Source organism: Ananas comosus, linkage group 11 (assembly GCF_001540865.1).
Source record: "Ananas comosus cultivar F153 linkage group 11, ASM154086v1, whole genome shotgun sequence".
NCBI classification, from domain to species: Eukaryota; Viridiplantae; Streptophyta; class Magnoliopsida; order Poales; family Bromeliaceae; genus Ananas; species Ananas comosus.
In genome coordinates, this window is record NC_033631.1 from 5,762,993 (window position 1) to 5,790,583 (window position 27,591).

Genomic DNA, 27,591 nt, shown 5'->3' on the forward strand with positions numbered 1-27,591 from the left:
AACAGTAAAAAAATTACCACTTTTTAAAAAAAAAAAATCTGAAAAATGAGTATCATTTTTACAAATATTTTTTCGACCGGATTATTTACCCAATTACAAAATTTTGTAAGCCTTTACAGAAACAAAAGTCCAGTTGAGAATGCTTTACATATATCAGAACTAAAGCTGCTCAAGAAACATTAACCTGCGTTAGTTCTTTTACAAGCAAGAAAAAGAAAATAAAAAAAGGGAAAAAAAAAGAGTAGCTTTGTTCACGAAGTTACGCTACAAAGCCAATACATCAACCATATCGAAGCTCACGTTGAGAACTATGCATAGCACTATTCCTTTCTTTCAACAAACAACCACTTTCAACAGATTAAGACCATTTCCACACTTAACACTTCACCACTTTCTACACTATTGTACATCATATACCTTTTTTTTTTTTAATAAAAAACAATCAATTAAATATGACCACATAACACAGCACATCAACTCCCCTTCATTCATTTTAATCTACATTTATATAATTACTAAAATATAAATGGTAACATTTGATTAGCCTTATCGGAGCTCACAAGTGGAATATAAGCATCAGTTTGAAGATTTTCTCCCTACATAAACATAAGCTCTTAATCGAGTCCCTTCATTCAATTTCCTTTGAGAAAGTTCATAGAATAAGCACATATACCTTACAACAACATTTCTAAAGGCATACGAGAACCAACCTCGTTTACTACAAGAGAATAACAGCTATATTATACATATAATGTATATTATCAAAACAAAAAAACCTTACACTACCAAACACTCCTCAAACAAAGTATAACATAAACCCGTGATGATATGAAAGCCGAGACTAATCGATAGAAACCGCCGTTAACTAATTCCAACCTAATAAGGCGCACACAGAAAAAGAGAGAACAGGGAAAGGGAGAAAGACCAGTAAATTCCTCCTACATTTTCTCCTCTCTATTTGGCCCACGCCACTGCATCAATCTCAGCTTGCGCGCTTCTGTAAAGCTCCAACCTCTTTGCAAGGGAAGCTCGGCGCTCCATGACTGCTGGGTCCTCATCTAACAGTGAGGATAGCTGCTTTACCTGCAATAACAGAAACTTTAAAGATCAGAAAACGTTCTACTCACATAATTTGCCCATTGACACAAGATGAGTAGCGTGAGTATTGATTGCTCTTTATTTCCTGACAATAGTGAGAAATCACCAAGAGAATTACAGAGAAAACACAGATGGAAATGAGGGCGCATCTCGCCGCCTATCGAAATTCCATAGAAGAACCAAACCCTACTAAAAGTATTAGAACATTGAATGAAGTAATCAAAAGGAATGAGACCAATATGGGAGGGATTTTGGGCTGAAATGCAGTTATCACCATTTACATTACAGTTTCATGAAGCATAAAACAATCTTGCATGGTTTTTCTCTGATTCAATCAATCTATATATAGACCTTCACAAGATATGCAATTGTACCCAACGAAGTTAAAATAATAAACAGAGTTTTTCTTGCTACAAAAGTTAATAGACTGAGAACTACTGATGAATCATTCTCACTATAGCTTTAATTGTCAATCAAACTAATCCATTGACACAAACCTTTCATGGGAATATATTGAGTTATTTAGTCCTAGAGGAACCTACACTAATGCAACTCAGCCCAAATCCGCTTACTTTAGAACCTGCTATATTATATAAAACAACCGTTTATCTCTAATAGCTTATGCTACCAGAGAATGGTGGTTTTAGTATTTATATTCAACACTCCCTCTCACATCTGGTCTCGAGACATTTTTGATAGCCCGGGCGTAGACTTAAATTAAATGAGAGAAAATTAAATGAGACTAGAGGCCTGAAAAATTCGAACTTATGATCTTCTGCTCTGATACTATGGAGTCCGACTGCTATACTATTGGTAGCACGGAGGCCTCCGTGCTACCAAGTTGTTTTCAATGATGCGGCTTCCAAATCGACGATCAGCTCTTTTAAACTTAATCTACACTATTGAAAATATTTGAAAACTAAACTAAATTTCATAATTTTTCAACATCATTTACCTATCAAACGAGTTGTCTAAAAATGAACGTCTGAAAATAAAAATCTCATAAAAAATAATGATAAAAAACTTGAATTTAAGATCAGAGGTATTAATCTTACTCTAAATAGTAAAAAAAAAAAATTCTATGAAAATTTCATCAAATTTGGATTGTTTTACACAGTTAAATTTACAAACGCATCAAATCGACCATTAAAATTGTTAATTTTGAGACATTTTGTTCACTAGCCAAATAATGTCAAAAAATTATAAAATTTAGTTTTCAAATACTTTCAATGGTGCAGATCAAGTCTAACGAAGCCAATTGTTGATATAAAAGCCGCATCACTGAAAGCAACTTGGTAGCACAGAGGCCTCCATACTATTGATAGTATAGCAGCCTAGCTCGATACTATGTTAAATTATATGAAACACCTATTTATCTCTAATAGTTTAAGCTATGGGAGAATGGTGTTTTTAATATTTATATTCATCAAAACCATTGTATCAAAATTGCAACTAAGACTATTTTCCTAAATTTCTTAACAACAGATCTGCTCCATGCCATCTTTGTTAAGAAAATAGTAGGCCAAACTGGTAGTGTTCAGGTGAGGTTTGTGCGTTTTTGCCAGATATTTACTACATAAGGCAGAAACTTATACGCAATTAAGTAACAGGTATTAACCAAATTTAAAAAGCATCAACCTACTACCAACTGTTCTCCCAAGTCACACTAGATTTTCAGAAAAATCTTTACCAATTTGTGAAAAAATAACAACACAATTAGAAATAAAGCAGCTTCTTCAAAATAAACAAGTAACAAATATATATCAGGCATTGACAGCTTATAAATTTACTCAAGGCAACAATCTCACCTCTTTTGACCCCAATTCAGTAAAGAAATGATCAAGCAATGAGCGCTTTGCCTCACGTACTTGGCAGTATACTATAGACTTCGGTATGGAGTTCCGTAAAGTTGAGCATACCATATTGACATATGCTAGAACAGTACTCCCTGTTCATTTAGCAAAAAGAAAAGAGAACTCTGGTTAAATATACAAGAGTTATAGAAGGGCTTTTTCATAATAATCTTTAAAATTTTAATATTTGGTGATCTAACTCCGTGAAATTTATTTGGGAAATCTCACCTTATTTTTACCACATCAGTGTGATGTAGGGACTAGTTTGGAATTATGTATAATGGGAAAAAAGGGGTGAATCACTTGTTGCTTTCTGCTTTCTTTCTAAAAAGCGGTAAATGATTCACCACTTAATCCATATTTCTATTTTTAATAAAATCTGAGAATGGTGAATAGTTCACTGCCTTCAGCATTCTGAAAATTATAACAAAGGTGGTGAATCGTTCACCGCTTCTAGAGTTCCTCTCCCTCTTATCTCTCTATTTCCTTCTAACAAAGGTGGCGAATCATTCACCATTTTTACCGTTCCTCTCTTTCTCTTCTTTCCTCTTAGGAATTATGATAAAGCCGGTGAATCATTCACCACTTTCGTAAAAGTAGTAAATGATTCGCCATCTTAATAATTTTCTCCAATCTCCACCCACATGGTGCTAACATGGTGCGAATATGGTTAAATGCCTAGATAAATCTTTTTGAAGCCAAATTTATTTTTTTCAAGGTCTTTAAAAACAACGTTATGGAATAATATCATCAATTTAAAAGTCAAGATCAGGAACCTTGAGAGCAGATGTATCATGAAAACAGAAGGATGAAAAGTATAAGTCACATTGACAGGGCAGTCTTACAATCATAAGTGAAATCTACTAGTACCTATTCGTCTGAGGTACGAGTCATTATATCTATCAAAAATAGAATGTGTTGGATTTCCGCCTTTCTCAACATCCTGAGGAAGCTTCCTGAAGAAATCTACTGTTAAGTAACTGCACTCCATATCAACAAGCTTAAGTGTGGCTTTCTTGCTTTCTTCTCTCATTCTGTCCAATGAATCAAAAGCTGCATTTCCAACCTCCACTCGAAGGCTAGGGTACTGTTTTAGCTCCTGAAGAAAAAACAAAACTTAATAATTTGCTTTGAAAAAAGAAAACCCGATGTAAATAAGCTGCAGAAATAGCAAAATCAAATATAGGCAAAGTCATGAAGTGAAACAAAGTTCCTTCTGCTTTTCCAAAGACACCAGTGATGTTAAAAAAAACTCGGGGTTAGTGATGATAAAGCTATGCAAACATTTTCGAGCTATAAGTTTCTTTTTTTTTGTTTTTTTTTTTGCTGGTATCCTGAAATCTTTTTTATTTTATTTTTTTGGCTGGTATTCTAAAATCATGTTGACATTGAATATTAGAGAAAGAAGAGAAGTGATAATTTTAGTCAACCTAAAATTTTGTATTACATCAAAATATTCGCTTATCAGTTTCTATCAACCAGCCATTTAAGTTCTAGAGGTGGATCCAAACCCACAATCATAGAAAATGAAGACAAGAAAGGATATGTAGGAAACAATAGGATCAATAGGAATAGTTCTGCATCTGGTGCAGCTAACTGCATGTTTGAATTTGCCTCACACCAAAACAAACAAACCCTACAGGGTGTGGAGAGGAAAAAAAAAAAAAAAACCTACATAGAATTTCATCTAGAGTATAGGGTTTAGGGCCTGAATTTGTGATTTTTCTCCATTTATGAGGCACAAGGCAGCCTCAGAAAGGGGAAAAAAGAAAAAGAATCACAAGCACATAGCAAGGGGATTGGTTCCTTGGTGTCTACTAGTAACAATTGCAATAAGTCAAAGTTAGTAACACAGCACAGTATGCACTCCATCAAAAATTAAGTGATCCTAAACTTTTGAGGATAGGTAAGTTTTCACGAGAAATTGAATTGGAAGGGTTAATTTAGGAAATAGAACGGTATGGAGCCCAAAGAAAGGATTGGAGGGAATGAAAGGGTAAAGTATGAGCATTGGGAGTCCTTGACTAAAGTAAGAAATTGATAAAAAATAAGATCAAGAATCAAGAAGTGCAAGAATTCAAGATCAAGGACAAAAATTGAATCACAGAAAGATTTTTGCTTCATTACTTATGGAAGAGAGGAAGGAGCAGGGGAGGGTTCATCATATAGGAGTTGGACCGTGCAACACCTCGTATATGAGGGGAAGGGTCTCCAGGTCCTTAAAGGCCTGAATGTGAGTCCCACAGGCTACCTTTTTCTTATTTTCTAATCCGTTTTCTCCTTTGAACTCTTCAATGACGCAAATTGCTTGATGCAAGAAGAAAAAGAAAGAAAGGGGGAAATAGAAAGAAGAAAATGGGAAATTTACGGGCTGGCATCACACATAGTAAAAGAAGATATCTAAGGAATTGAACCCCACACTCTCAATCTTCATCAACCAAAACTCTGAGTAGAAAAATTAGCAAGCTGGGCTTTATTTATAGGTAAAGAAAAGCCTAAATCCTAACTATACTAGAACTAGATCCAAATATTCTGAACAGAAGGTAACAAAACTCTTTCAGTGAATATCAATTTTCAAAATACCCTGTTTGGATGCACAATAAAGTAGAGTATAATTTAACTATACTATGCTTCCAAAAAAATTTTGCTATGAGGTGTTTAGATGCTTTAAAAAGACACCTAAGAAATAGAGTATTGTTAACCGATCAGCCAAAAAATAACGTACAATTAAAATCGACTTAAACCTGAAAAAAAAATTCGTTACTTTTTCCTCCATTCATTTCCTCCTCCCTCCCAGTTCCCACCCTCTCTTATCTCTCTCCTTTCTCCCACCAACCCACCACCCCCTCCCTCCGGCGACCTCCCCCTCCGTCACTCCATCCTTCGCCACTCCCTCCTCCGTCACTGCTGCTGCCACTTCCCTTTCCTCCGTAGCAGCCCCCTCCTTTGCCGCCTCATCGTCCTCTGCTACGCCCCTTCATTGTCATCGCCCTCTCTTCCTCCTCTGCTGCCGCCTCCACCGCCACCGCCGCCCCCTTCTCTGTCGCCACCCCTTTCTCGAACTAGATCAAAATTACTAAAAGAATTTTTTGTATTAGTTTTGTTTTTTATTTTGTTTCTTATTTGTTAATTCTTATTACTAATAAAATGGTATACATCTAATTTAATTTAATTAGTAATTTAATCTCCATTTGTTAATTTTTTTATAGTAATTTTGGTTAGTAATATTTTGATTGAAAACAAATCTCTAAATGTAGTTTAATTTAATTTAATCTAATTAGTAACTTTGATCTCTACTTGTTTGACAAATTTACAATTTTTTTTAGTAATTTTATCAAATTTGATAGAATTACTGTGAAATTCTACAATTGGCATCCAAGCAGAGATAAAATGGAGTCGAAATTCCTATAGGATTACATTGAATCCCTGAATTCGAAAAACTTTTATGGAGTTTTTTAGCTAGTGTTGAAGATAAAATAATTAAAACGACGTTCTCTGAAAGCTTAAGCTATTGGAGAACAACAATTGTTTCGCATAATTTAACATGGTATCAGAGTACGAGATTCTGAGTTCAAATCCGATCAAGCCCCTAACCTCATTTAATTCAAGTTCACGTCTTGGGCCTATCAAAAAATCTCGAGACTAAATATGAGAAGTGTTGAAGATAAAATATAAAAATCCCCTTCCCTAGTAGCTTAAGCTTTTAGAGAACATTGGTTATTTCCTATAATTTAAAAACTAGCGATCCAAACAGGACCTAAATAACTTAAATATTCATCGAATCCGAGAATTGAATGTGTACTACTAAACTAAATCATTGCCAGTTTGTATATAAATAAAAAGAGTAAAAGACAATCGAAAAAGAATAAGCATAAAGTCATTGAAATATAAAAGGAACCTACAACAGTTTCATTGATAGCCTTGTGGACGAGCTCCTTCAATATAGCATGAACCTGTAAAAACATAGACAAAACACATATCAAGACTTTTTCAATAAAAAGTTCCCAAATAATGTATGCACAAAAGCCAGAAATTATTGGAATTTAATATCAAGAACAAATAACGATGTAAAAAGTCACAACGTTTAATAACTTAAAAAGAGAAAAATTTAAAGTTAGGGAAAATAGTTCATTATCCTGAAAATAGTTCATTATAGAAAGGATTTAAGTGGTCGGGCACGAGGTTGTGCTGAGCACTTGCCGACACGGTATGGCATAATGCTGTGTTGTGCCATGTTGATGCGTATTGTTGACACAACACCTGCATGCCGACACACTTTGGCATAAAAAAAATTATTTTCTTTGGCAACACTAGAGCTAGGCTGGTATACTATCAGTAGCACGGAGGCCTCTGTGCTACCAAGTTATTTTCAATGACGCGGCTTCCAAATCGACAATCGGCTCCGTTAGACTGATCTACACTATTAAAAGTATTTGGAAACTAAATTTCATAAATTTTTGACATTATTTACCTATCAAACGAGTAGTCTAAAAATAAACGGCTGAAAATAAAAATCACATAAAAAATGATGAAAAAAGACTTGAATTTAAGATCAGAGGTACTGATCTTACTCTAAATAGTGAAAATAATTTTCTATAAAAATTTCATCATATTTGAATTATTTTATACCATTAAATTCACAAACGCATCACATCAACCATTAAAATTGTCAATTTTGAAACCTTTTGATCACTAACCAAATGATGTTGAAAAATTATGAAATTTAGTTTTCAAATACTTTTAATAGTATAGATCAAGTTATACGGAGCCGATTGTCGATTTGAAATCCACATCATTGAAAACAACTTGGTAGCACGGAGACCTCCATGCTACCGATAGTATACCAGCCTAGCTCTATATAGAGTTATATATATATATATATATATATATATATATAGAGAGAGAGAGAGAGAGAGAGAAAGAGAGAGAGAGAGTGAGGCTACTATGCTTCTGGAAGCACGGAGCCTTCTGTGCTTCCAGGTCGTTTTCTATGTTGCGATTTCGAATCGTCGATCGGCTCCGTTAAACTTGATCTAGAGTATTTGAAGTACCTAGAAAATAAATTATGCGATTTTTCGATATTATTTGCCTAGTGAACGAAGGGGCTCAAAATCAATTGCTGAAAATAAAAATTTTACAAAACGTGATAATATGACATTAATTTTATATAGTATAAAGAATTTTCTATCAAAATTTCACGTGATTTGGATATTTCTACACCGTTAAACTTGCAAACGGCTCACTACGGCCATTAAAATTATTCATTTTGAGCCCCTTCGATCACTAGGCAAATGATATCGAAAAATCATAAAATTTATTTTCTAGGTACTTCAAATATTCTAGATCAAGTTTAACGGAGACCCGATCCGATTCGAAGTCGCAACATCGAAAACGAACCTAGAACACGGAAGGCTCCGTGCTTCCAAAGTATAGTAGCCTCACACTATATATATTATATATATATATATATATATATATATATAAAGGAGAGGGATGGAATTTCTGATCACTCTTTTGGTGGCAGAGAGAGAGAGAGTTGAGCTGGAATACTATCGGTAGCAAACGGGCTCCATTGCCATCCATTTGTTTTCGATGATGGAACCTCCAAATCGACGATCGGCACCGTTGAACATAATCTATACCACTTGAATCATTTAGAAACCAAATTTCATTTTTTTTTGATATGTTCTCTTGTCCATCAAGTGGACACAAAAATGAACGGCTGAAAATGAATATCCTTTAAAAAATGATGATAGAAGTCTCGTAATCAAGATCAAGAGTATAGATCTTGTTCTAAATAGTTTAAATAATTTTCTAACCAAAATTCAATTGATTTGGATATCTTTACGCCGTTAAACGAGAAAACGTCTTATATCGACCATTAAAATTACAAATTTTGAAACACTTTGATCATTAGGTCAATGATGTCGAAAAGATTCGAAATTTGGTTTCTAGATACTTTCAAATAGTATAGATCATGTTCAACGGTGCCGATCGTCAATTACACAAACGATTTTTCTCACAAAGTAATGAAGATTAAACTTCCAATGCAATGAGAACTACATCAATTAGTTAGGACGGATCAACTATTATGGACAACTAGCAAATCTTGTAATCATCATATTACTTTGCCTAAAAACTTCTGTTCCTTCTATAGTTTTTTCATATTGCTTTCTGAGTTCAAATTTTAATTGCCGAGTGAATTTTATCCTCTTAGCATGTCATATGCCCTAAGGCTGAAAAGTAGTGTACACCAAACCCGAGTTTCAAAGATCAGATCAAACAACTTCAACAACCAAACAACAAAAGAGGAAAAAAAAAATTGAAGGTATGATTCGACTGCTGCACGTTATTCATTTGATAATCAAGTACGGCCAACATAATTAAAGAGAATTGCTAGAAACAATTAGATAAGAACATATAAGAAGGTTAAAAGTTTAGAAAGATGTAATTTTGAGATGATCGAACAGATCTATCACTTCTAACAATACATGGATATGGGAAAAAAAGTTATCAAGTTATCAATTGACTTTCGTTGCATACCGCATCAACAGCTGCCTCAGCAGGACCTCTGATAGAAACTAAGCAAGATTCTATGAGGCGACGGTATCCTTGCTCAGGAGCAATCAAGTGAGGTTGATATCCATCGGCTTCAGTAATAAGCTTTCTAACATTCTCCATGGAGAGATGCTTGTCAAATTGTAACCTTTTCAGAGCTGCAGGGAATTGGTTGTCAAAAACGTTATAGATCTTCTCACCACCTGGTCGCCTGCAGAAAATAACAAGACATATATATTAAGCAGATGTACACACTAAATATGTCAATAGTAAATAAAGTATGGCAGAATGACAATACTTATAAAAGAAGAATAGCTGAAAAACTACAGTATACTATTTTTCTTGTATAACTGAAGTATTGTCTTTGACATGAAAATGGAATACTTCATCAACTGCAATTTTCTACATAATGAGTGCATAGTTGACTAGTTGTATAAGTTAACTTGTGTCCAGACAGGCGAGATAATATGAATACATCAATTTGCCTAAAAAAGTTCTCTTTTACCTTTTCACTTTTGAATTACGAAAGCTCTTTGCCAAAGTATCATTTCAACAAGGTTCCTTTGCCAAAATATCATTTACGAATATAAATATATACAGTGTCTCTTCGCTAAAGTAATCATTTCAATATAGTTTTAAGTTGAAATAAGAGAATCTTTAAATTGTATTCATATAAAGCAAAACTAAATCAACAACAATTAGTTTAATAATGAGGTTTATAACTATCTTCATCACTATCATAAATATATTCGTGAGGATTGTTTTAGCAGTAAAGCATGCCGTATATTAACAACTTAGATCTTTGATCCGCATTAAACAATGCAAAAACAGCACTAATATGAGAATTCGTGAGTCAAACATTAATTATGTAACAAAAAGATTGAATACAAGATATTGCAAGTGAAGCCTTCTGTAACAGTTTAACTATGCAACATTTGTGTATTTCTCATTGGACAAAATGACATTCCGCATCTAAATTTTAATACTCCTATAATTCTTGTACAACAGGATGCACACCAACAGAGAATGCCGCAGAATCTATGATAAATAAATCTGACAATTTGATTCAAGGTCATATGCCAATGAATAAATAAATTTGGTTTTACTCTGGGATGCATGAATAAAGGCTCACACACAAATTTTTATTGCAGAAAAGGTACTAGTTTCCCAACTTAAATCATTCCAACATATTAAGTAATTATTCAAATGGAGAGGCAATGCCACTTCATCAAGGTCTACAATATTTGCAGCTTCACTATAAGTTATCAAATATCACTGGTCAAAGGATGCCTTTCTTTCTCAAGGAAAGAATACCTACACTCATTTCTATATGCATACTTTTATAAGTGCATGGCATGCCTACGGAGGTTCTGAAAGTTTTATCTACTGAGGTAACTGGTAAGACAGCACAAGAAACTAGTAGCTTTTAAAATGTGAACCCAAAGTTTAGACAGTCAAATAAAGAAACCAATTGATGAGGAGTACTATAGGTGCATGGGTCGCATACTTAAAACACAACAATGGACTTTGGAAAAATGATCAAGTACAAAAATTGGTAGATAACAATCCAACAGCCTATTAAGTGATTAGTGGATTTTGCCTAAACAACAGATCTTAGTGGCACTAACAATTTCAAGTGTAAAAGAGATAAGCATAAATTTCCTGCCATCGTTGGTAAGTTAAATAACCGTAATGTCAGCTGAAGAGTCTACATTTGTACTTTCACACATAGAAGTTGACAATTTAATGTTACAGATGCTGTGGATTGCATGCCTGAATTAGGAGAAAAAAAATGTTACAGAAAGCATAGAACAACTGTTTGCCTTTACGGTTAGCCCAGAAAATAGAGATATGAATGCAAGCAGTGGTTACTAACGATGATAACTGATGGATGTAGAACCTACTAATGGAGTCTTTTATAATACCGTTCACTAATAGTGGACTAAACAGATTTGAAGTTGATAAACATTCAATTAAATATTTAAATAATAGGTAATTTTGCAAATATAATAACGTTCACTAATAGTGGACTAAATGGATTTGAAGTTGACAAACATTCAATTAAATATTTAAATAGTAGGTAAGTTTGCAAATTTAGGTTTGGTCTATGATGCAGTTAATGCCAAGATTAATGATGCTAAAAGTTTTCAAATTGTCAGATGGTATGAGTTTTGAACTCTTAATATTACGTTCTTGATTCAAGAAAGAAAAAAGAGACTTCAGTGGATCAAATTTCAGTAGGAGATTGAAAATAATCTATAAGAGAATCACAAACTTCCAATTTGACAAATAATAATGTATTCAAAAATTGGTAAAGGAAAAGGAAAACTTTTCTTAATGAAACATATTTAAACATACGCACACGCCATCAAGATGCTCTTTGTAAATCTGATCAAAGATACGAGATATCTCCATAATCGCATATAATTTACCCTGAAGATAACAGAGAAAACATAAAAAATTCTGTTAATTATGTAATACATAAAGATGATACTGTTAAATAAAATATAACATATAGGACGAAAATATCTAATGTTTTTGCACACATGGTCTGCCATCGCTTCTACTTTAGCACAAGAAGAACTGGAACATAAGTGTAGCACAATTAATAAATATAGAAAAAAAAAAAAACTTTAGATGTCAAGAAACAAGAGGTTATGAACAGTAGAGTAAAACAGTAAGCAGCAGTTATTCAATTGACACTGAGGAACCAATATCAGTAACTAGAAACAAATATGTTATAGCAAAAGAGGGAATGAAAAGATCTAGAGAGGGAATTTATCAATGAGATAAAACTCTTTAAGAATCAATAGATCTACAAAGGAAAAAGAAAAAGAAAGAAACAAGCCTACCTTACAATCAAAAGGTACAGAACTAAAGTAAAGAGACTTCACTCACCCCAGCATCAGCAGCAATTGGTTTCCCGAGACGATTAAGTTCACCTTCAAGTTCAGCAATCGTCTTATTAATGAGAGATTGTATACCTGGGATTCTCGACTTGATAACTTGTTCCAAATGCTGCACATTAACAAGAATTTGTAAAACACTGTAATGACCACATCTAGATAAAAGAAATGTTATCGCCATCTACAGTTTATAAAATAGAGAAGAAAAACAGCGAGTATAGAAAGGTAATACAGCAAATGAACCTTTGAAAGCATCTTTCCTAGATGCTCCGAACCCATCCTATGAGTAAGATGCCTGTACTCTGGTGTATTTGCAAAGTACTCTCGCTCTCTTCGCCTTGCGGCAATCATATCAACACTCTTGTTAATATCTGCTTGGGAGCGATTAACAACACCAATCCATGGAAACTGTAGCCGAAAAGCTCTTCCTTCCAAAATCTATACTACACCAAAAAAAAACTAAATTAGGAAGAAAAATATTCATTATTAAGGCATGGGCAAAAAAGATTAGCCACACAGATGGGAAAATTCTACAAAGATAGTGCTGAAATAAAAGGATATTTAAGGTATAATGAGAATATAGAAAAACACATTATTCAACAACTTAAAAGAATTAGGTGCACTGAGTATGCAAAGAAGACATGACGCAATTGAACTAAAATAATTATGACCTCAGCCAAGAAAGCCCACTGCAAATGATTAAATCCATGCCACTAATTACAGAAAGACATGATAACATATGATTTCCAAGCAAAAGATATCACCCAAAGACCTTAGCATCAAAGACTACAGAAGATTTCTAGGATGAAACAATAGCATTTCTGTATAACAGTTATGTACATAAAAAAGGATCTGGACTTACATCTACGGCATCAGTACCCTTGTCCATAAGATCTATCTTAGTTAGCACTCCAAATGTTCTCTCTCCTGCATTAACAAAGAAATTTGTTAACATTCAACAAAGGGTTTGTTTATTCGCCCGTAATTGATTTTCAGTTTGAAAATGATTTGAACTAAAAGTTTAGGGGCTGTTTGGTTCCACGTAAACTATGCAAAAAAATTTCCGGTGGAAAAAAATTTTTGGAGGAAAATAAATTTTACGTTGTTTAGTTTGGTTTGTAGGAAAAAAAAAGTAGTTTTCCGTTCAACCTTGAAAGGAAAAGAAAAAAAATGATAAATAGAAAACTATTATATATATTTTCTCCTATTCTATATATTATATATTATTGATATATAATAATTATCATACTACATATATTATTATTATAATTTTATAATTATAAATAATATATTTTTAAAATATATTTTTCAGTAAGTATGTAATATAATATGTATATATTTAATACTATAAAATAAATTACTATATATTTATAAATAAAATATTATATATAATAGCATATTTATATAAAAATAAAATATTATTTATATATATAACAATATATACACGCATAATGAAAGAGGAGAGAGAGGTCCACGCAGAGAGATCCACCGTGGACCTCTCTCACGCGGTTCACGAGGTGGAGTGGACCTCGTGGGCAGCGTGATGCAACTACTCCAAACACCGCGTTTTTTCAAGCGGAAGTTTTCGTTTTCTGCTCGAAGCAAACAGAAAACGAAAACTTCCCTTTTCCGTCAAATCTGTAAAAAAAAAAATTCCAAAAATTCCTTTTACAAGTAACCAAACATCAGAAAATAACTTTTCAACCGAAAAAAAATTTTCCGGCTAGTTTTACAAGGATCCAAACACACCTTTAGGTGAAAATTATTTTCCCACCGCCGTTTGCTTGATAGAAAGCCAATGGCTCCGGAACTGCAGTTAACCCTTTTTTTTATTTTATCAAAAATTTTCACAAGGGCGAAAAACGTTACAGCAGTTTATTTTTTATTCTTTATCTCTCTCTCCCCCATAATTGACTTCGTTGCCATCCAAGGCGAAGTTAATTATGGCACTTTGGGAAAGTGGAGTTATGAGCGGATTTAATTTACGGCGAAGCAAACAACAAAAGTTGGCATTTGCGGTCGAAAACAACTTCAGCCCCACCACTTTCAGTCAAACAAACATGCCCAAAATATCTAAGCAGTACAAACATGCCCAAAATGTTTAAGTGGTTTTGCTCTGATCAAGAAACCATCTATATAACTATATAATCGAGAGTTCGTACGGCGTCCTCCCCGCGTTTTGCGGGGGGCCTCGCGCGAGAGAGAGAGAGAGGGAGAGAGAGGGAACAGAGGGAGGAGAGAGAGAGCATACAGAGAGAGGGGGAGAGAGAGAGAACAGAGAGAGAGAGAGCAGAGTAGAAGGAGAGAGAGAGAGAGAGAGAGTCCGAGACTCTTTCTCTCTCTTCTCTCTCCCTCTCGCTCATCGCGTGCTCCGCGAGGGGGACCGGCGCACATGGCAGCCCCCCCGCCCCGGGCTTCACTCTTCTCTCTCTCTTCCCCTCTCTCCCTCTCCCACCCCCGGTTCCCTCCCTTCTCTCTTCCCCTGCTCTCCCTCTCCCCCCCACTTGTCTGGCGCGTGACCCGTGCCGGCTTGGAAGTGCGCGGTACGACCGGCCGGCGATTCCCAGGTCCCGCGCCCAGCGCAGTTCTTCGCCATCCTCTCTCTCTTTACATCCCCTCACCCCCCAACGGCTCTCTCCATCTCCCCCTCCACCCCCCATCTCCTCTCTCTCTTTCCCTGCCCCAGCGGGCTGGCACAGCGGCTCGGGCGAGCGAGGTTGAGTCGGCATCGCGGGCAGCAATATGGGGCGGAGGCAGTTGGGCGGCGCACGGACCGAGCCCGGGAGGAAAGAAGAGAAAGAGAGACGAGAGGGCGAGAGAGCGAATAGGAAGAGAGAGAGAGGATAAAGAGAGAGAGGGGGTGTCAGGGGAGAAAGAGAGAGAAGATGAGGAGGGGTGGAGAGCGGTGATTAGAGAGGTGACTGAGTCTTATTCTAGTGGGAGGAGAGAGAGGAATTTTATAATTTTATATTAAATTTTATATATAAATTTTAATTTTAAATCTTAAATTTTAATTGTACTTATATATATAATCTAATTATATTATAATATATATATATATATTTTTTTTTTTTATTATCATATAAATTTTTTATTATTTTTTATGTTTACATTTTAACTTAATCTTTAAAATAAAAAATTAAAAAGGTTTGTTCAAAATATTTTTCAATTACTCAAATTTCCCGCAGCGGAGCGCGGGCCTTTGCGCTAGTATACTATTAAAACGTGGCTGTACAGCTCCAAAGAACTGGATGAATAAGAATACATCAAAGCTCAAAGCTGTATGGACTTAAGGCAACAGTAGTGCATCTATTAACTAGTTAAATAATACTACTTTATAAAAGAGAATTTCATAGGTGCCCTTCCAACACCATAATTTGATTAATTTCATGACCACCCTCTCAAAGTTGATGGTATCACATATGCCCCCTTTGATAGTTGAAACTGTTATAATGTACCCTTCAATGGTAAGATTCCCTCCAATCCAACCAAACAGTGACCAAACAACAATTTTACCCCTCAGACTACATCATTGATTCCCCTTTAAATTCCATCAGTTAATCATTAAAAAATTTTATAGGTACCCTCTCAAGTCTCAAATGCCACAAGGTAAATTGGGAGGACAAATGCAGCTAGCTAATTTTATGTAAACTACAGAAACATACCTTTAGGGTCTACTTCACGAGCAATTTTTATTGCATCAGAGGTAGCAAGATCCTGATTGGCTGGAGATATTGCCAAAATGATACAATTAGGCTGAAAATCAGAGAAAATAGTTAGATTCTCTTCCAACTCTCAATGATACGATGCATCAGTCATGCAAATATAAAACAGAAATGATGATCTCACTATTCAGTCAAAGAAAGACAACAAAACAAAAGGAAAAATGAAATGTGAAATTCAACTAAAGCATAAATTATGCATACAAAAAAGCATATGATCAGATCAGTACTGTAAAAAACTAAAAGATCAAGATTGAAGAAATTTCATGTCCTAAGCTTGATGGATGAATAGCCGAACAGAACATGTGTGAAACTCAAGAGTGATTGCAATAATAAAGGACCAAACTATAATTTTAATTTTTGTTTAATAAAAGCAAGCCAAATTCAATAATTAAGGTTTTTTGGTCTCTGAGGGTTTCTAGTGCCCGTGGGCAGTTGTTTGTGAGGCCCAATGATCGTTCTGGTGCATTTTGGGGATTTTGAAGTTTTCCGGTAAAACCGAGAAAATTAGGAAATCGATCACCTCGCAATCAAGTTATCATTTTATTCAAAGGTTTACACAGTTTTTGGAAACGAAAAATCCTATGTGCAAGTAAACTCAGAGACGAACGTTTAAAGTCAAGTTTTGTTGAAATCGGAATTTCGAGCGTGAAATAACAGGTTTCCAAAGTCAGCACAACGCATGCAGTCTGCTGCAGAAAACTGACCACTACGCATTCTGAATGCAATTTCTTGCAGATTATTTCACAGAATTCAAAAGTTAAGGACACTATGGATCTACACTCTGAGATGAACGCGTTGGACCAAGTTTCACTGAAATTGGACTTTTCGTTGCGAAACAGTGGCATCCTGAAGTTGACCCTTTGCGCGCAATTAGAGAACTGCAGTTAAACTTGATGAATTTTGAGGGCTTTTGAGCATTTTTGCCACAGGATGAGGGGCTTGCTTGTGTGAAATGCAGAAAGAGGGGACACTTCCGAGGGCTGTCATGCTTTTGTCGCAGCCCAAACCCTAGTTGTGACGGATTCAACCAGCCATCAACAACTAAACCCAAAGTCAGATCCTCCCTCGCTCTTATGATCTCTCTCTCCCCCTCTTTCCCTTCGACCTCTCTCCCTCTCACAAACCCTCCCAATCCTCCATCGTCCTCTCCTCGTGCCTGGGTTGTCTCAGCCACCACCGGCCAACACCGTCCAGCCGCCACCTTGGAGTGATCCACCTAGAAACCGAATCCCTCTCATTTTATTTTCCTCCCTCTCAATCTCCTCTTGGTTCGAGCACCACCCAACAGCGGACCTCATCGCCGGCCAACTTCTTTGGCGACCTCCCTGCACCTCCGGTCTCCTTCAACCACAATCGATGCCTCTTCCCTGCTCTCTCTTTGCTACGGTCGAGATCGAGGAAATCGGCTTGAACTTCTCCAACTTGCCGAATCTCGAGTTCTAGTCGTCGGCAACCCTTCGCATGCCTCCCTCACTGTCCAGAGACCCATGCCGAGTCTCCTCCACGTGCGCTAGTTGGTCGCATCAACAAAATTATGACAACATTCACGAAGTTTCATCAATTTTACTTTTTTCGTAATTCTTCGGTTTTTCTTTTGTTGTATAACACAATCGGATGGCCGATTAGCATCAGATCTGGCTGGAAGTCCCGGCCAAGGTCCTGGCTGGTCAGAGGTTTGCTAATAGAGTCTAACAGCCATAACTTACCATGCCGAAAGCCTTCGAAAATCAGTTTTGGGCTGATTCTGCCCGGTACTTAAGTTCGGTGTGAAACGACGATTTTTGAGATTTCCAAGGTTGATTCAGATGAGCCGCAGGGGGAGCATTTCATGCTGTCCCACAGTGCCCCACAAGTGCTAACTTGGCATTGATTAAGCCCAAAGGGGCTGATGTGCACTTGTGCTGTGCCGAAAGCAAAAATCGGTGAATTTCGGGACTTCCGCAGCTTTCTTTCGTTACAGTCGTCCAGCAACTCCACGTGCGAGTGTGATTATTATGTCGCTGTCTCAGCTCACCAAAATAGTGGGCAAGGGATTATGAGGGTTGATTAAAAGGTTACTGCATTCTCGATGCCAAAACGGCAAAATTTCGAGAAAATCGGGACTGCTTTGGGTGTGCCACTGATTGCGGTTGCACAAGATGATGTCTTGGTGCCTCAACACAGTTACAGAGTGTGTTGGGACTTGGGAGCCCCATGGGGCTAAGCATGGGTTTCGTACACCAAAGTGGTGTCAGAATACCGATTTCAGGCCGTTTTGGCCGAAGCAATTAGCGTAGGGGCCCCAGCCGCGTTTATTAGTGGTCGAGACTTTGTTAGTATTGTGCTACATGAAAATTTAGTCCCTCAGGGCTGAATGTGAGTTGCCGTCTGGAAACCACAAGATATAATTGATAATTATTATGACCGGTCACCTATCTCTAGGATGATATAACCTCTTTGACACAACTGATTCACGATCTCTAGACACGGTATTACTGCTATTGAATCTTGACATTTATGAAAGTGACTCTATTTGGATCCTTAATACTCCATAGGAGTATTTGGGGCTTTTTGCTATTGCTAATTAAAATAGCTTGAGCATGATCATATTATGATCACCACCACTCGTTGCGCATTTTCACGTACACCAACAATCTAATCAACCGCATAGGTGTTCTTTTTCGGAAAAGTAGTCAAACTCCGAGCCGCAAGCCCTTCCGCATACCAACAATGGCATAGCCTGAGGTACAGGTTATATGCCAAACTTATTGAGCTCAGACGTGGTATTAGCTAAGGTCCTCGAGAACAACAATGGCACAGATTTGGTAGATATATTTGGTGACATATTCACAGTTGATGCATATTTTAATTTGAGTGGTTCAGTATTTACTATTCATTCCAGTTATTTATATCATGCTCTTTTCAGTTACCTATACTTCATCATCTATTTAATCATCTAGTTGTTACATTACTTATTGTTACCCCTTTTTTTTTTTTAACCCTCTAGTACGTTTTTTAAACAAAGAAAGAAGGAAACGTTAAAACAAAAGGGTTTGTAAGCATCTCTAGTACGACTCACCTCCATCAGCTCGCTGTACCCACTGAGAAACGTTTTATACGTTTCTCACCCTACCAATTTTACAGGTAACACTAGGAGCAAGGTTTAAAGTATCGCTGTATGCCAGTCGGCATAGGGCTATACGTATCGTGCCTCCAATTAAAAAGGCATGGTACATGGGGGGTCTCTTTTGAAACCTCCATGCCGCGATACTCAAAGGGTATCGTGACACAGTGCCGCCGCATGCCTATAAAGGCACGGATTGTTTTAAGTTTTAACCTTTTTTTTGCTTTGGGCCTACTTTTGGATTTTTTTGGCCCCACACACATCCCTCTCTCAGGGCCCGTTTGGCTTAAATTCTGGAAAAATGATTTCTGCAGAATTGATTTTCATTAAAAACTGTAAAAGCAATTGGTTAAGTTTAGATAGAAAGTGATTTTTCTAAATTAATTTTGTAAAGCTGTTTGGCAATATTTTTTATGTTTGCAAATAATAATTTTTTTACTAAATTTCATTTTAAAATAGTTTAAAATTTAAATTTAAATTTAAATTTAAATTTCATATTTTAATTTGAAATATAAATTTGAAATTTGAAATTTGAAATTTGAAATTTGAAAATTTAAAAATTAATTTTTTATATATAAATTTAAATTTTCAATTTCAAATTTAAAATATAGATTCAAAATTTGAAATTTAAAATTTAAATTTTAGAAATTTGAATATTTAAAATTTAAAGTCAAAATTTAAAATTTAAAAATATAAAAATTATAAATTTATAATTTATAATTTATAATTTTAAATTTTAAATTCTAAAATTTCAAAATTTAAATTTTATCTTAAATTTTAAATTTGAAATTTAAAATTATGAATTTTGAATTTTTAATATTTGAGATTTGAAATTCAATATCTAAATTTCAAATTTTAAATTTTGAAATTGAAAAATTAAAAGTTAAAATTTGAAATTTTTAAATTCAAATATAAAATTTTAAATTTTAAATTTTAAATTTGAATTTAAATTTTAAATTTGAATCTAAAATAAAAAATTTAAATTTGAATCCAAAATCATAATTAGATTTCAAGAAATAGGTTTTAGCTGCTTCTGATTTTGGGCCTCGAAAATTAGAAAATTGATTCTAAAAATCAGAATCGGATTTTGGAAATGATTACCAAATGCTCTATTGAGCCGAAAATCACTTTTGGACCCAGAATCACTTTTCAAAAGCTAGGCCAAACACCCACTCATTCTCTTCTACCTTTTCTTCTCCTTAACTCGCTCTTTCAGTATTTTCTTTTCTTCCTACTATCTCTTCCTCTTTTTTTTTTCTTTCTATTTTTTCCTCCATTTTCTTATTATAATATTTTCTCTAATTTATTCTTTCAATCTCTTCTATTTCTACTTTGTTTCTACTTTGATTTTAATAGAAAAGGTAAAGAAATAACAAATCGAAGATGTACTTATTAGGTAAGTGAAAAAATTTAAATTTTAAATATTTTTCACACATTTTGAATATTTCTAAGTTGTAACTTTCCTATTTTGAAGAAATTTGAAATTATACACATTTTTATTTATAGTTTACAAAGATTTTANAGAAATAGTTTTTAATTGCTTCTGACTTTAGATCACTATAGTTAGAAAATTGATATCGATGAAAAATAGAATCAAATTTTTAAAAAGAAATCATGAAATGCTCTATTAAAAGAAAATTCACTTCTGGCTGTAAAATCACTTTTTAGAATCTTGCTAAATACCTCCAAATTTTCTTATTGGTTGTTAATTTTGATATGTTAACAATGCAGATTCATTTTTGATAATACTATATTAGATTTATTGAATTAGTGAGTAGTGGGATTCAATAAATGATTCATGTTTTTTTAAAAAGAGCAATAAATGGTTCATTTGAACCTAATCAAATTTAGTAAGTAGTTGGATTCAAGAATCTGTTCGTCAATATTATAAACTGTTCTTTTTGAGAAAAGGGTTGGAAATATGAATCAACTAGAATTCGAATTTGAGACCTCATGCAAATATCAATTATCAAATCTTTTACCACTTGCACCAGGAACAGTTGGTATATTATGAACTTTTTAGTTTGCATCTGTTAATATCAAAGTTAGTTATTACTAATATGACTTTCTCATTAGTTATTGATACGATGAAAACTTATGTGGCATCTGTATTACGTGCATACTTTAATTATGATCTTTTATTTTACAAGAAACTTCAAATATTCTTCTTAAGGTTTTTTTTTTCATTTTAATATATTATAATTTTAATTGTATTATTTAAGTATTTTATGAGTTTTATTTTAGTCTTTTATTAGACTTTTTGTTATTTATCCAGTTAAAATATTATGTGCAGCGTATGTGACTAGGGGTGTCAACGAGCCGAACACGAATGAGCTGNACTTGAGTAAGTCATTGTGTAGTCCGATTTTTAATTATTTTGGATAAATCTTGCATTGGATATGAGATTTACAACAAAAATTTTTTAACTTTGAAAATTCTACTTTTGGATTTAGAAGATGGAAAATACTAATAAAATAGAAAACTAAATTGAAGCAATTGATATTTAAATTTGCTTAATTATTTGCTATATGATTTATTGTTAAATTTTTATGGAGAGATCTCATAATTTTTCTTAAAAATTTTAATAAAAGAAATTTTTTCTTCAAATTTTAAATAAATAATTTTAAAAGATTCAAAATTAAAAGAAATTATTGGAGCAATTGTAGTGCTATTCTAGTTAATCTAGTCATCGTGCAATCTCTCATCGAATCAATATAGATGAATCTTGCAAATTCCATTAAATTTTTTTCAAAAAATAATTTTCTCTAATTTTGTATTTTATAATTTTTTAAGTTCTGAAATAACAAGGTAAAATCGAAAGAATTTTCAAAGTTAATCGATTTTTAATTTTTATTCTCTATGAACTATAGTTATATTTTGCTTTACATAATTGCTGAGGTAAGCTATACATAGCCAATATTTATAATTATTTTTCTAAATCTATCAAAACAGCATTATAAGAGTTTATTGAGAACAAAAAAACTAAAAAAATCGTGTCAAAGCATGTCACTAGAAGGTCATGCGTATCTTCGGCACATAGCATGCCACGTGACAACACGGAGACATGCCTGCGTCGTACAATGCCAAGCGTCAACCGGCATGCCCCCATGCCACGACACTTTAATCCTTGACTGGGAGTGCAGCTCGGGATGCGCCGTGAGGACGTTTAGATAGTTATGTGTCCCAGTTTTGACCTTCTTCAGTACTCGAGTAGTTTGGTAGAAAGTTGGCCTATTTAATAACATTGCGGTTGAGGATGTTGGATAACTAGTTCATTAGTTAAATAATTGTAAGATGTCTCAAATGATTTTATATTGAACTATGCTTAATGTTTCTGATGATGCTAAAGGATTTTATAAAACAAAAGTTTCAAATATTTTCTTGTGAGTAATAAGGAGTGTATAAAATGAAAGTTTTGTTTAATATATGCTTGTGAGGAATAAGGTGAAACTTCATCCTATTTATCACTTTCATGTTTCGAATGTTGTTTTGGGTTGAATGTTTTGTTGTTGATAGATTTGTACGGCTTTGATTGTATTGTAGCCCAACACCGTGTATTACAGAGAAGGCTCTATTCATGTGGACAGAGAATCCTTTATATGTGGGGTGTCTATCCTGGCTAGATTTTCGCAGCCTCTGAATTTAAAAAAGAAAAAAAAAATGAGCCCTTTTTGGGACAAACTCCCTTTAAATTGGGCCTGGGGCGTGACAGTGATCCACCAAATAGAGAATGCAAAGGTGAAAATTCTAGGGCACAAAATGAAAACTGGATTTGGCCGATCCCAAACAAGTAGGCAATAGCACGCATTAGATTTTAATAACAGTACCTTTTCGATGTATGAGCGAACCATGTTCTCTATATCTTGAACAATGCTATCAGGTTGGCCCTCTGAAAGAAAAGGTTAATTATTTCACATTAAACAAAAACACCTTGGAAGGAGAAAATCAAAAAGAAGAAAAACTTGAACATGCAACTAATAACTTACCAACAGCTACCTTTGTAAGTCCAGGAAGATCAATAAGTGTCAAGTTCACAACTGTCAGACTCAAAGTTATTAGCATGTGGAAAGTACAAACATGAAGGAGAAAATATACAGTGAGTTCAAAAAAAAGAATAACAAACTAACAACAGCAATTTAATAACAACTGGTGGACTGTTTGAATGCTCAGACAACTTATCCAGCATATCTCCTCTTGTTTACTCGAGTAGCAATTGTTATTCAGCATGAAAAGATGCCTAAAAGTGAATAAGAATGCATTAGCTACCCATTTTTTTCCGACATGATAATCACCTTGTAGGTGTAATGCAATAATCGTGACTGTTAGGATCTCAAAATGAACTAAAGTCAACCTTTATGTAATAATCACTGAAGTAAACTCCCATCGACCACAAGTCATCATTCTATAACTTGTTATGACACCAAAAGAGGCCCTTAAGTATTGGTCAGACATAAATTGATTATCAAAATTGGTAAACTACATCAAAAAGTATAGAAGAATAGACATTTTGAATGGTGAAACACCTTTAATCGACATACCGGCCCTAATAGTAGGATAACATCTTCTGGTTAGGAACATCAGCAAAAGATTAGAATGTAAAATAAATTTATGGCACTGCAGATTATATGAGACTCATATGACATAGATATTTGCCAACTAACATGCAGCTAATGCTACAATTAAAATAAATATTAAAGTAAGAAAGCTGTATATGCAAATGTATCAGGGTTTTGAAACACTTTCTCAGCAAATGTAGCTCCGCATGTGAAACAGAACATTTTGTATTACTACAGCTAAAAAATTGAAGACCTTACGTATCACCAAAATGAAAGCAATATGATGAAAGTTACTCTATGGACCAGCTTCATTATCTCACCATTTGGGGAATATATACTTAGATGGATAGGAACAGGAGAAATTTGCTTTGTGCGACCAGTTTCTCGATCAGTCTCATCTTGAATTTCCTTCCTGACAAGTGCTGCACGAAAAGGACAAAGAATATCACCCATGATGGTATGAAAACTAATAGGCAAATAGAAGTAAATAGACACATACACAAGTAGAACCAAAAAGTAAACCACAGACAAGACATAAGTATCAAAACAAATAAACAGCACTAAAATGATCTGCAAACCAGACACATGATTGACGATAAGACATAATTAAAGATATAATGAACCAGATAATTTTTTCCATATTTTCAGACAAAGTGAAAACATAGTAATTTACAAAGAGCTAATAGAAGAAGACCTAATGCCAACATAGCAATGCTTTCACAGATTTTACTACTGTCAAAGCAAAACTATTCAAATCATGCATTCTGATACAAGTACATAAATAACAATCAACAACACGTAAATAGCAATCAACAACTCCACTTTACTTTCTGGACAATTATTCCACTAATAAGAGCTTAAGCTTCTTCCTCCATGCACTAGCAATTGTAATATTGCCTTTTTAAATACAGTATGTGCATAGATGTGCAGCTTTCAACCTATCTACAAACTAGAAATCTCAATAAACAGATAATTACCAAAATCTGTGAACTTCTTCCTTGGGAGGTGCATAAATTCTGCATACTCTCTCCCTTCATCAATCTTATGGAGCTGCAATACAAGGGGACGACGAGTAACAATGCCTGGGAAGTTTGATCAAGGTAATCAGTACTCAAATACAACTAAAATGAAAATTAACAAAAGAACATATTCACCATTAGCAGACTCCCCTAGAGTTTACCTGAACCCCTCGGTAGGAAGTCCTTCCCTACGATGCTTTCCAACACTGAAGACTTGCCCGAGCTCTACTTCGCAACAAAAATTAACCAAGGCAAAAGCCAAAAATAGAATCAAATGTTGGTAAAAGTTTCATCAAACTTCAAGAGTTTTCATGCTAAACATAAAAGTTCGAAAATGAAACACCACAAATAATATTGCAGTGTTCATCCCAAACTCAGTCAAAGACATTAAAATATAGTGAGAAAAACACCAGGCCAGGTTCTGTTCTTTCGAGACTATATTTTAGCTTAAAATTTAAAACTAAATCAAAGTAGTAGGCAATCAGATATTTAGCAGATGGATCAATACATAGAATATGTACTTATAGCCATATTGTCTTATCATTGTTTTGTTCAAACTAGTAGCTTGTTGCATTAGTTTGACATGCCAATTAGCTGACTACTATATTAACAAATGACTAAAGCAAGGACAAGATACAGGTGCTTTGCAGTAATACCTAACTTTCACGAACAAAATGAGTGAGAAAGCAATTAATATCCCCATTTTTCGATCATTCAAATGAAAAAAAAAGAAAAAAAAAAAAGATTCCAAAATAGACGGCAATAGCAAAACTGAAAACTGTGCAATCTAAATGGCGGAAAGAAATATAGATAAGAAACATAAATAGGGGAATTAATAAACTCGACATCTATTGATCAACAGGAGAAAAAAAGGGAAAGTCCCACTATTTAACAGCTACTATGCAACATTCAGTAGAAGACCAAAACACTAAATTTACTCTCAAATCTCCCATTTACACCACAAAACCCATGACCTAGCAAATTACTCACGTAGATCGCGACCAATACGAACTAAAACAAATCAGATCTATAGAAGTCGATTACGTATTAGGGTTTTGCGATGCCTTACTTGTCCTCCGACGACAGCGATTGCGGGGAGCGAGTCCCAGAGCGTCGGAAGCGCGCTCTCCTCGCCGTGGTCACCGAGGGCAGTGCACGCCCTCTGGAGCTTGTTCACGAGTGTGATCAAACTCTCCATGGATCCCTACTCTTCTTCTCCCTCTTCACCACACTAAAAGGAGACGAAAAGGGATCGAATCGCTCGCCAAGGATCGCAAATCTCAGATCTCGGTAGGAAACTTGGAGAGGATTCTACAAATTGAGGGTTTGGAGATGTAAAGCGAGAGGTCGGAGAAGATGCCGAGGTAGGGAGAGGAGGGAAAGCGATGGGAGAACGAACCGCGTCTCGATACGGCAATATAAATTTTCGATTTTGAAAAGATGCTCTATCTCACGCTCCTTTTAGACCAAATTACAAAAAACACCCTTATACTTTACAGTTGCTCAATTTTTCCCCGTTTAAAAATTTTATCAATTATCATCCTATACTTTACTTTTATCTCAAATAGGTACAGTCCGTAAATTTGGAATGCTTAGTAAATTAGATTGTAAAACTTCACCAAAATAAGTTCGCATATCATATTATTCCATTTTTCAACATCTATCTAATTTTTAATTAAACAAATCAATAAAAAATTAAAAAGACTTATTATTTTGTTAATACTATCAAAATTAATAGGCCAATTTATATAAAAAAATTTACTAGTTGGAAAAGTCTTCCTGTACTCCTATAGGAAGGTGTATATCCTACAACTATCAGATCCAATGGCTGATATTAACCCACTAGCACAGTAGCTTCTAACCTCACACATTTTTTACTTCTTGCTAAAGCTAACTTAAATTAAACCCTACTACACTTCTCTCTCCCGCACAGCTAGGGGTGGAAGTGGGCCGGGCTTGGGTCGGGTATTACTATTCCCAAGCCCGGCCTAAAACAATGTTGGGCTTCCGGTCGGGCTTTTACCGAATTTTTTTATAAAAATTAAGGCCCGGCCCAAGCCCAAGCCCAATACCCAATACCCATTGGGCTTTGTGGAGGCCCATTTTATTTATTTATCATATAATACATAAATACTTTTATTTGTATAAAATTAAAATAAAATACCTATTTTTAGTTTTATCACATCAAAGAAATTAATATGTAATATCAAATATATCATAATATAGAACTAAATATTTTGTTAATATATAATATATCCTCATATATATAAGTACATATCATTAATAACAATATATACTATATATGATATACTATATCATTTATTTCTTTTANGATATTATTACAGTAAATTATTATTATTAAAATTAATATATATATATATATATATATATATATATATATATAATATTATTATAATTACCGATGACTTATCTGAAAGAACCGTTGAGACAAGTCTCACAGCAACGGCGGCCACAACTCGAAATCTAATATGGTCCGATTTAGGGTTCGGTGTTTAGTCATACTTGAAAATATTTCAAGTTGCGTTTGAAAAAAAAAAAATATTAGGGACAAAAGTAAAAATTGTGCAAATGTTGGATCAAATGGTACAATTGACCCTGAATTAAAAAGAAAAAAAGGAATGTGGTAACCACAAAATTATGCAGATAAAAAGAGCTGTTCTTTTGATTTCTAAATCATATATTTATAAATTTTATATATAAATTGAAATATTAAAATCAAAATAAAAAATTTAAGTTTGAAATTAAAAATTAG

The 27,591-nt window shown here is 34.4% G+C and overlaps 1 protein-coding gene across 1 annotated transcript; it reads right to left on the bottom strand.

Annotated features, from left to right (window-relative positions):
• LOC109717326 (dynamin-related protein 5A) lies at positions 628–26,222 on the bottom strand. Its single transcript, XM_020243054.1, has 16 exons — positions 25,888–26,222; positions 24,980–25,043; positions 24,777–24,881; positions 24,120–24,221; positions 23,230–23,280; positions 23,071–23,132; positions 16,081–16,171; positions 13,278–13,342; positions 12,659–12,853; positions 12,408–12,527; positions 11,872–11,942; positions 9,495–9,720; positions 6,854–6,904; positions 3,822–4,050; positions 2,907–3,046; positions 628–1,083 (listed from the first exon to the last, which is right to left on the bottom strand). Exons 1-16 carry the CDS (start codon positions 26,014–26,016, stop codon positions 955–957), a joined length of 1,830 nt encoding a protein of 609 aa, XP_020098643.1. The 5' UTR covers positions 26,017–26,222; the 3' UTR covers positions 628–954.

Coding starts and splice junctions, on each gene's coding strand:
- LOC109717326 (XM_020243054.1), bottom strand. CDS start 26,016: ATGGAGAGTTTGATCACACTCGTGAACAAGCTCCAGAGGGCGTGCACT. Junction 13,343..16,080: donor TCGTGAAGTAGACCCTAAAG/GTATGTTTCTGT, acceptor TTGTTAATGCAG/GAGAGAGAACATTTGGAGTG. Junction 12,528..12,658: donor TAGGAAAGATGCTTTCAAAG/GTTCATTTGCTG, acceptor GTTAATGTGCAG/CATTTGGAACAAGTTATCAA.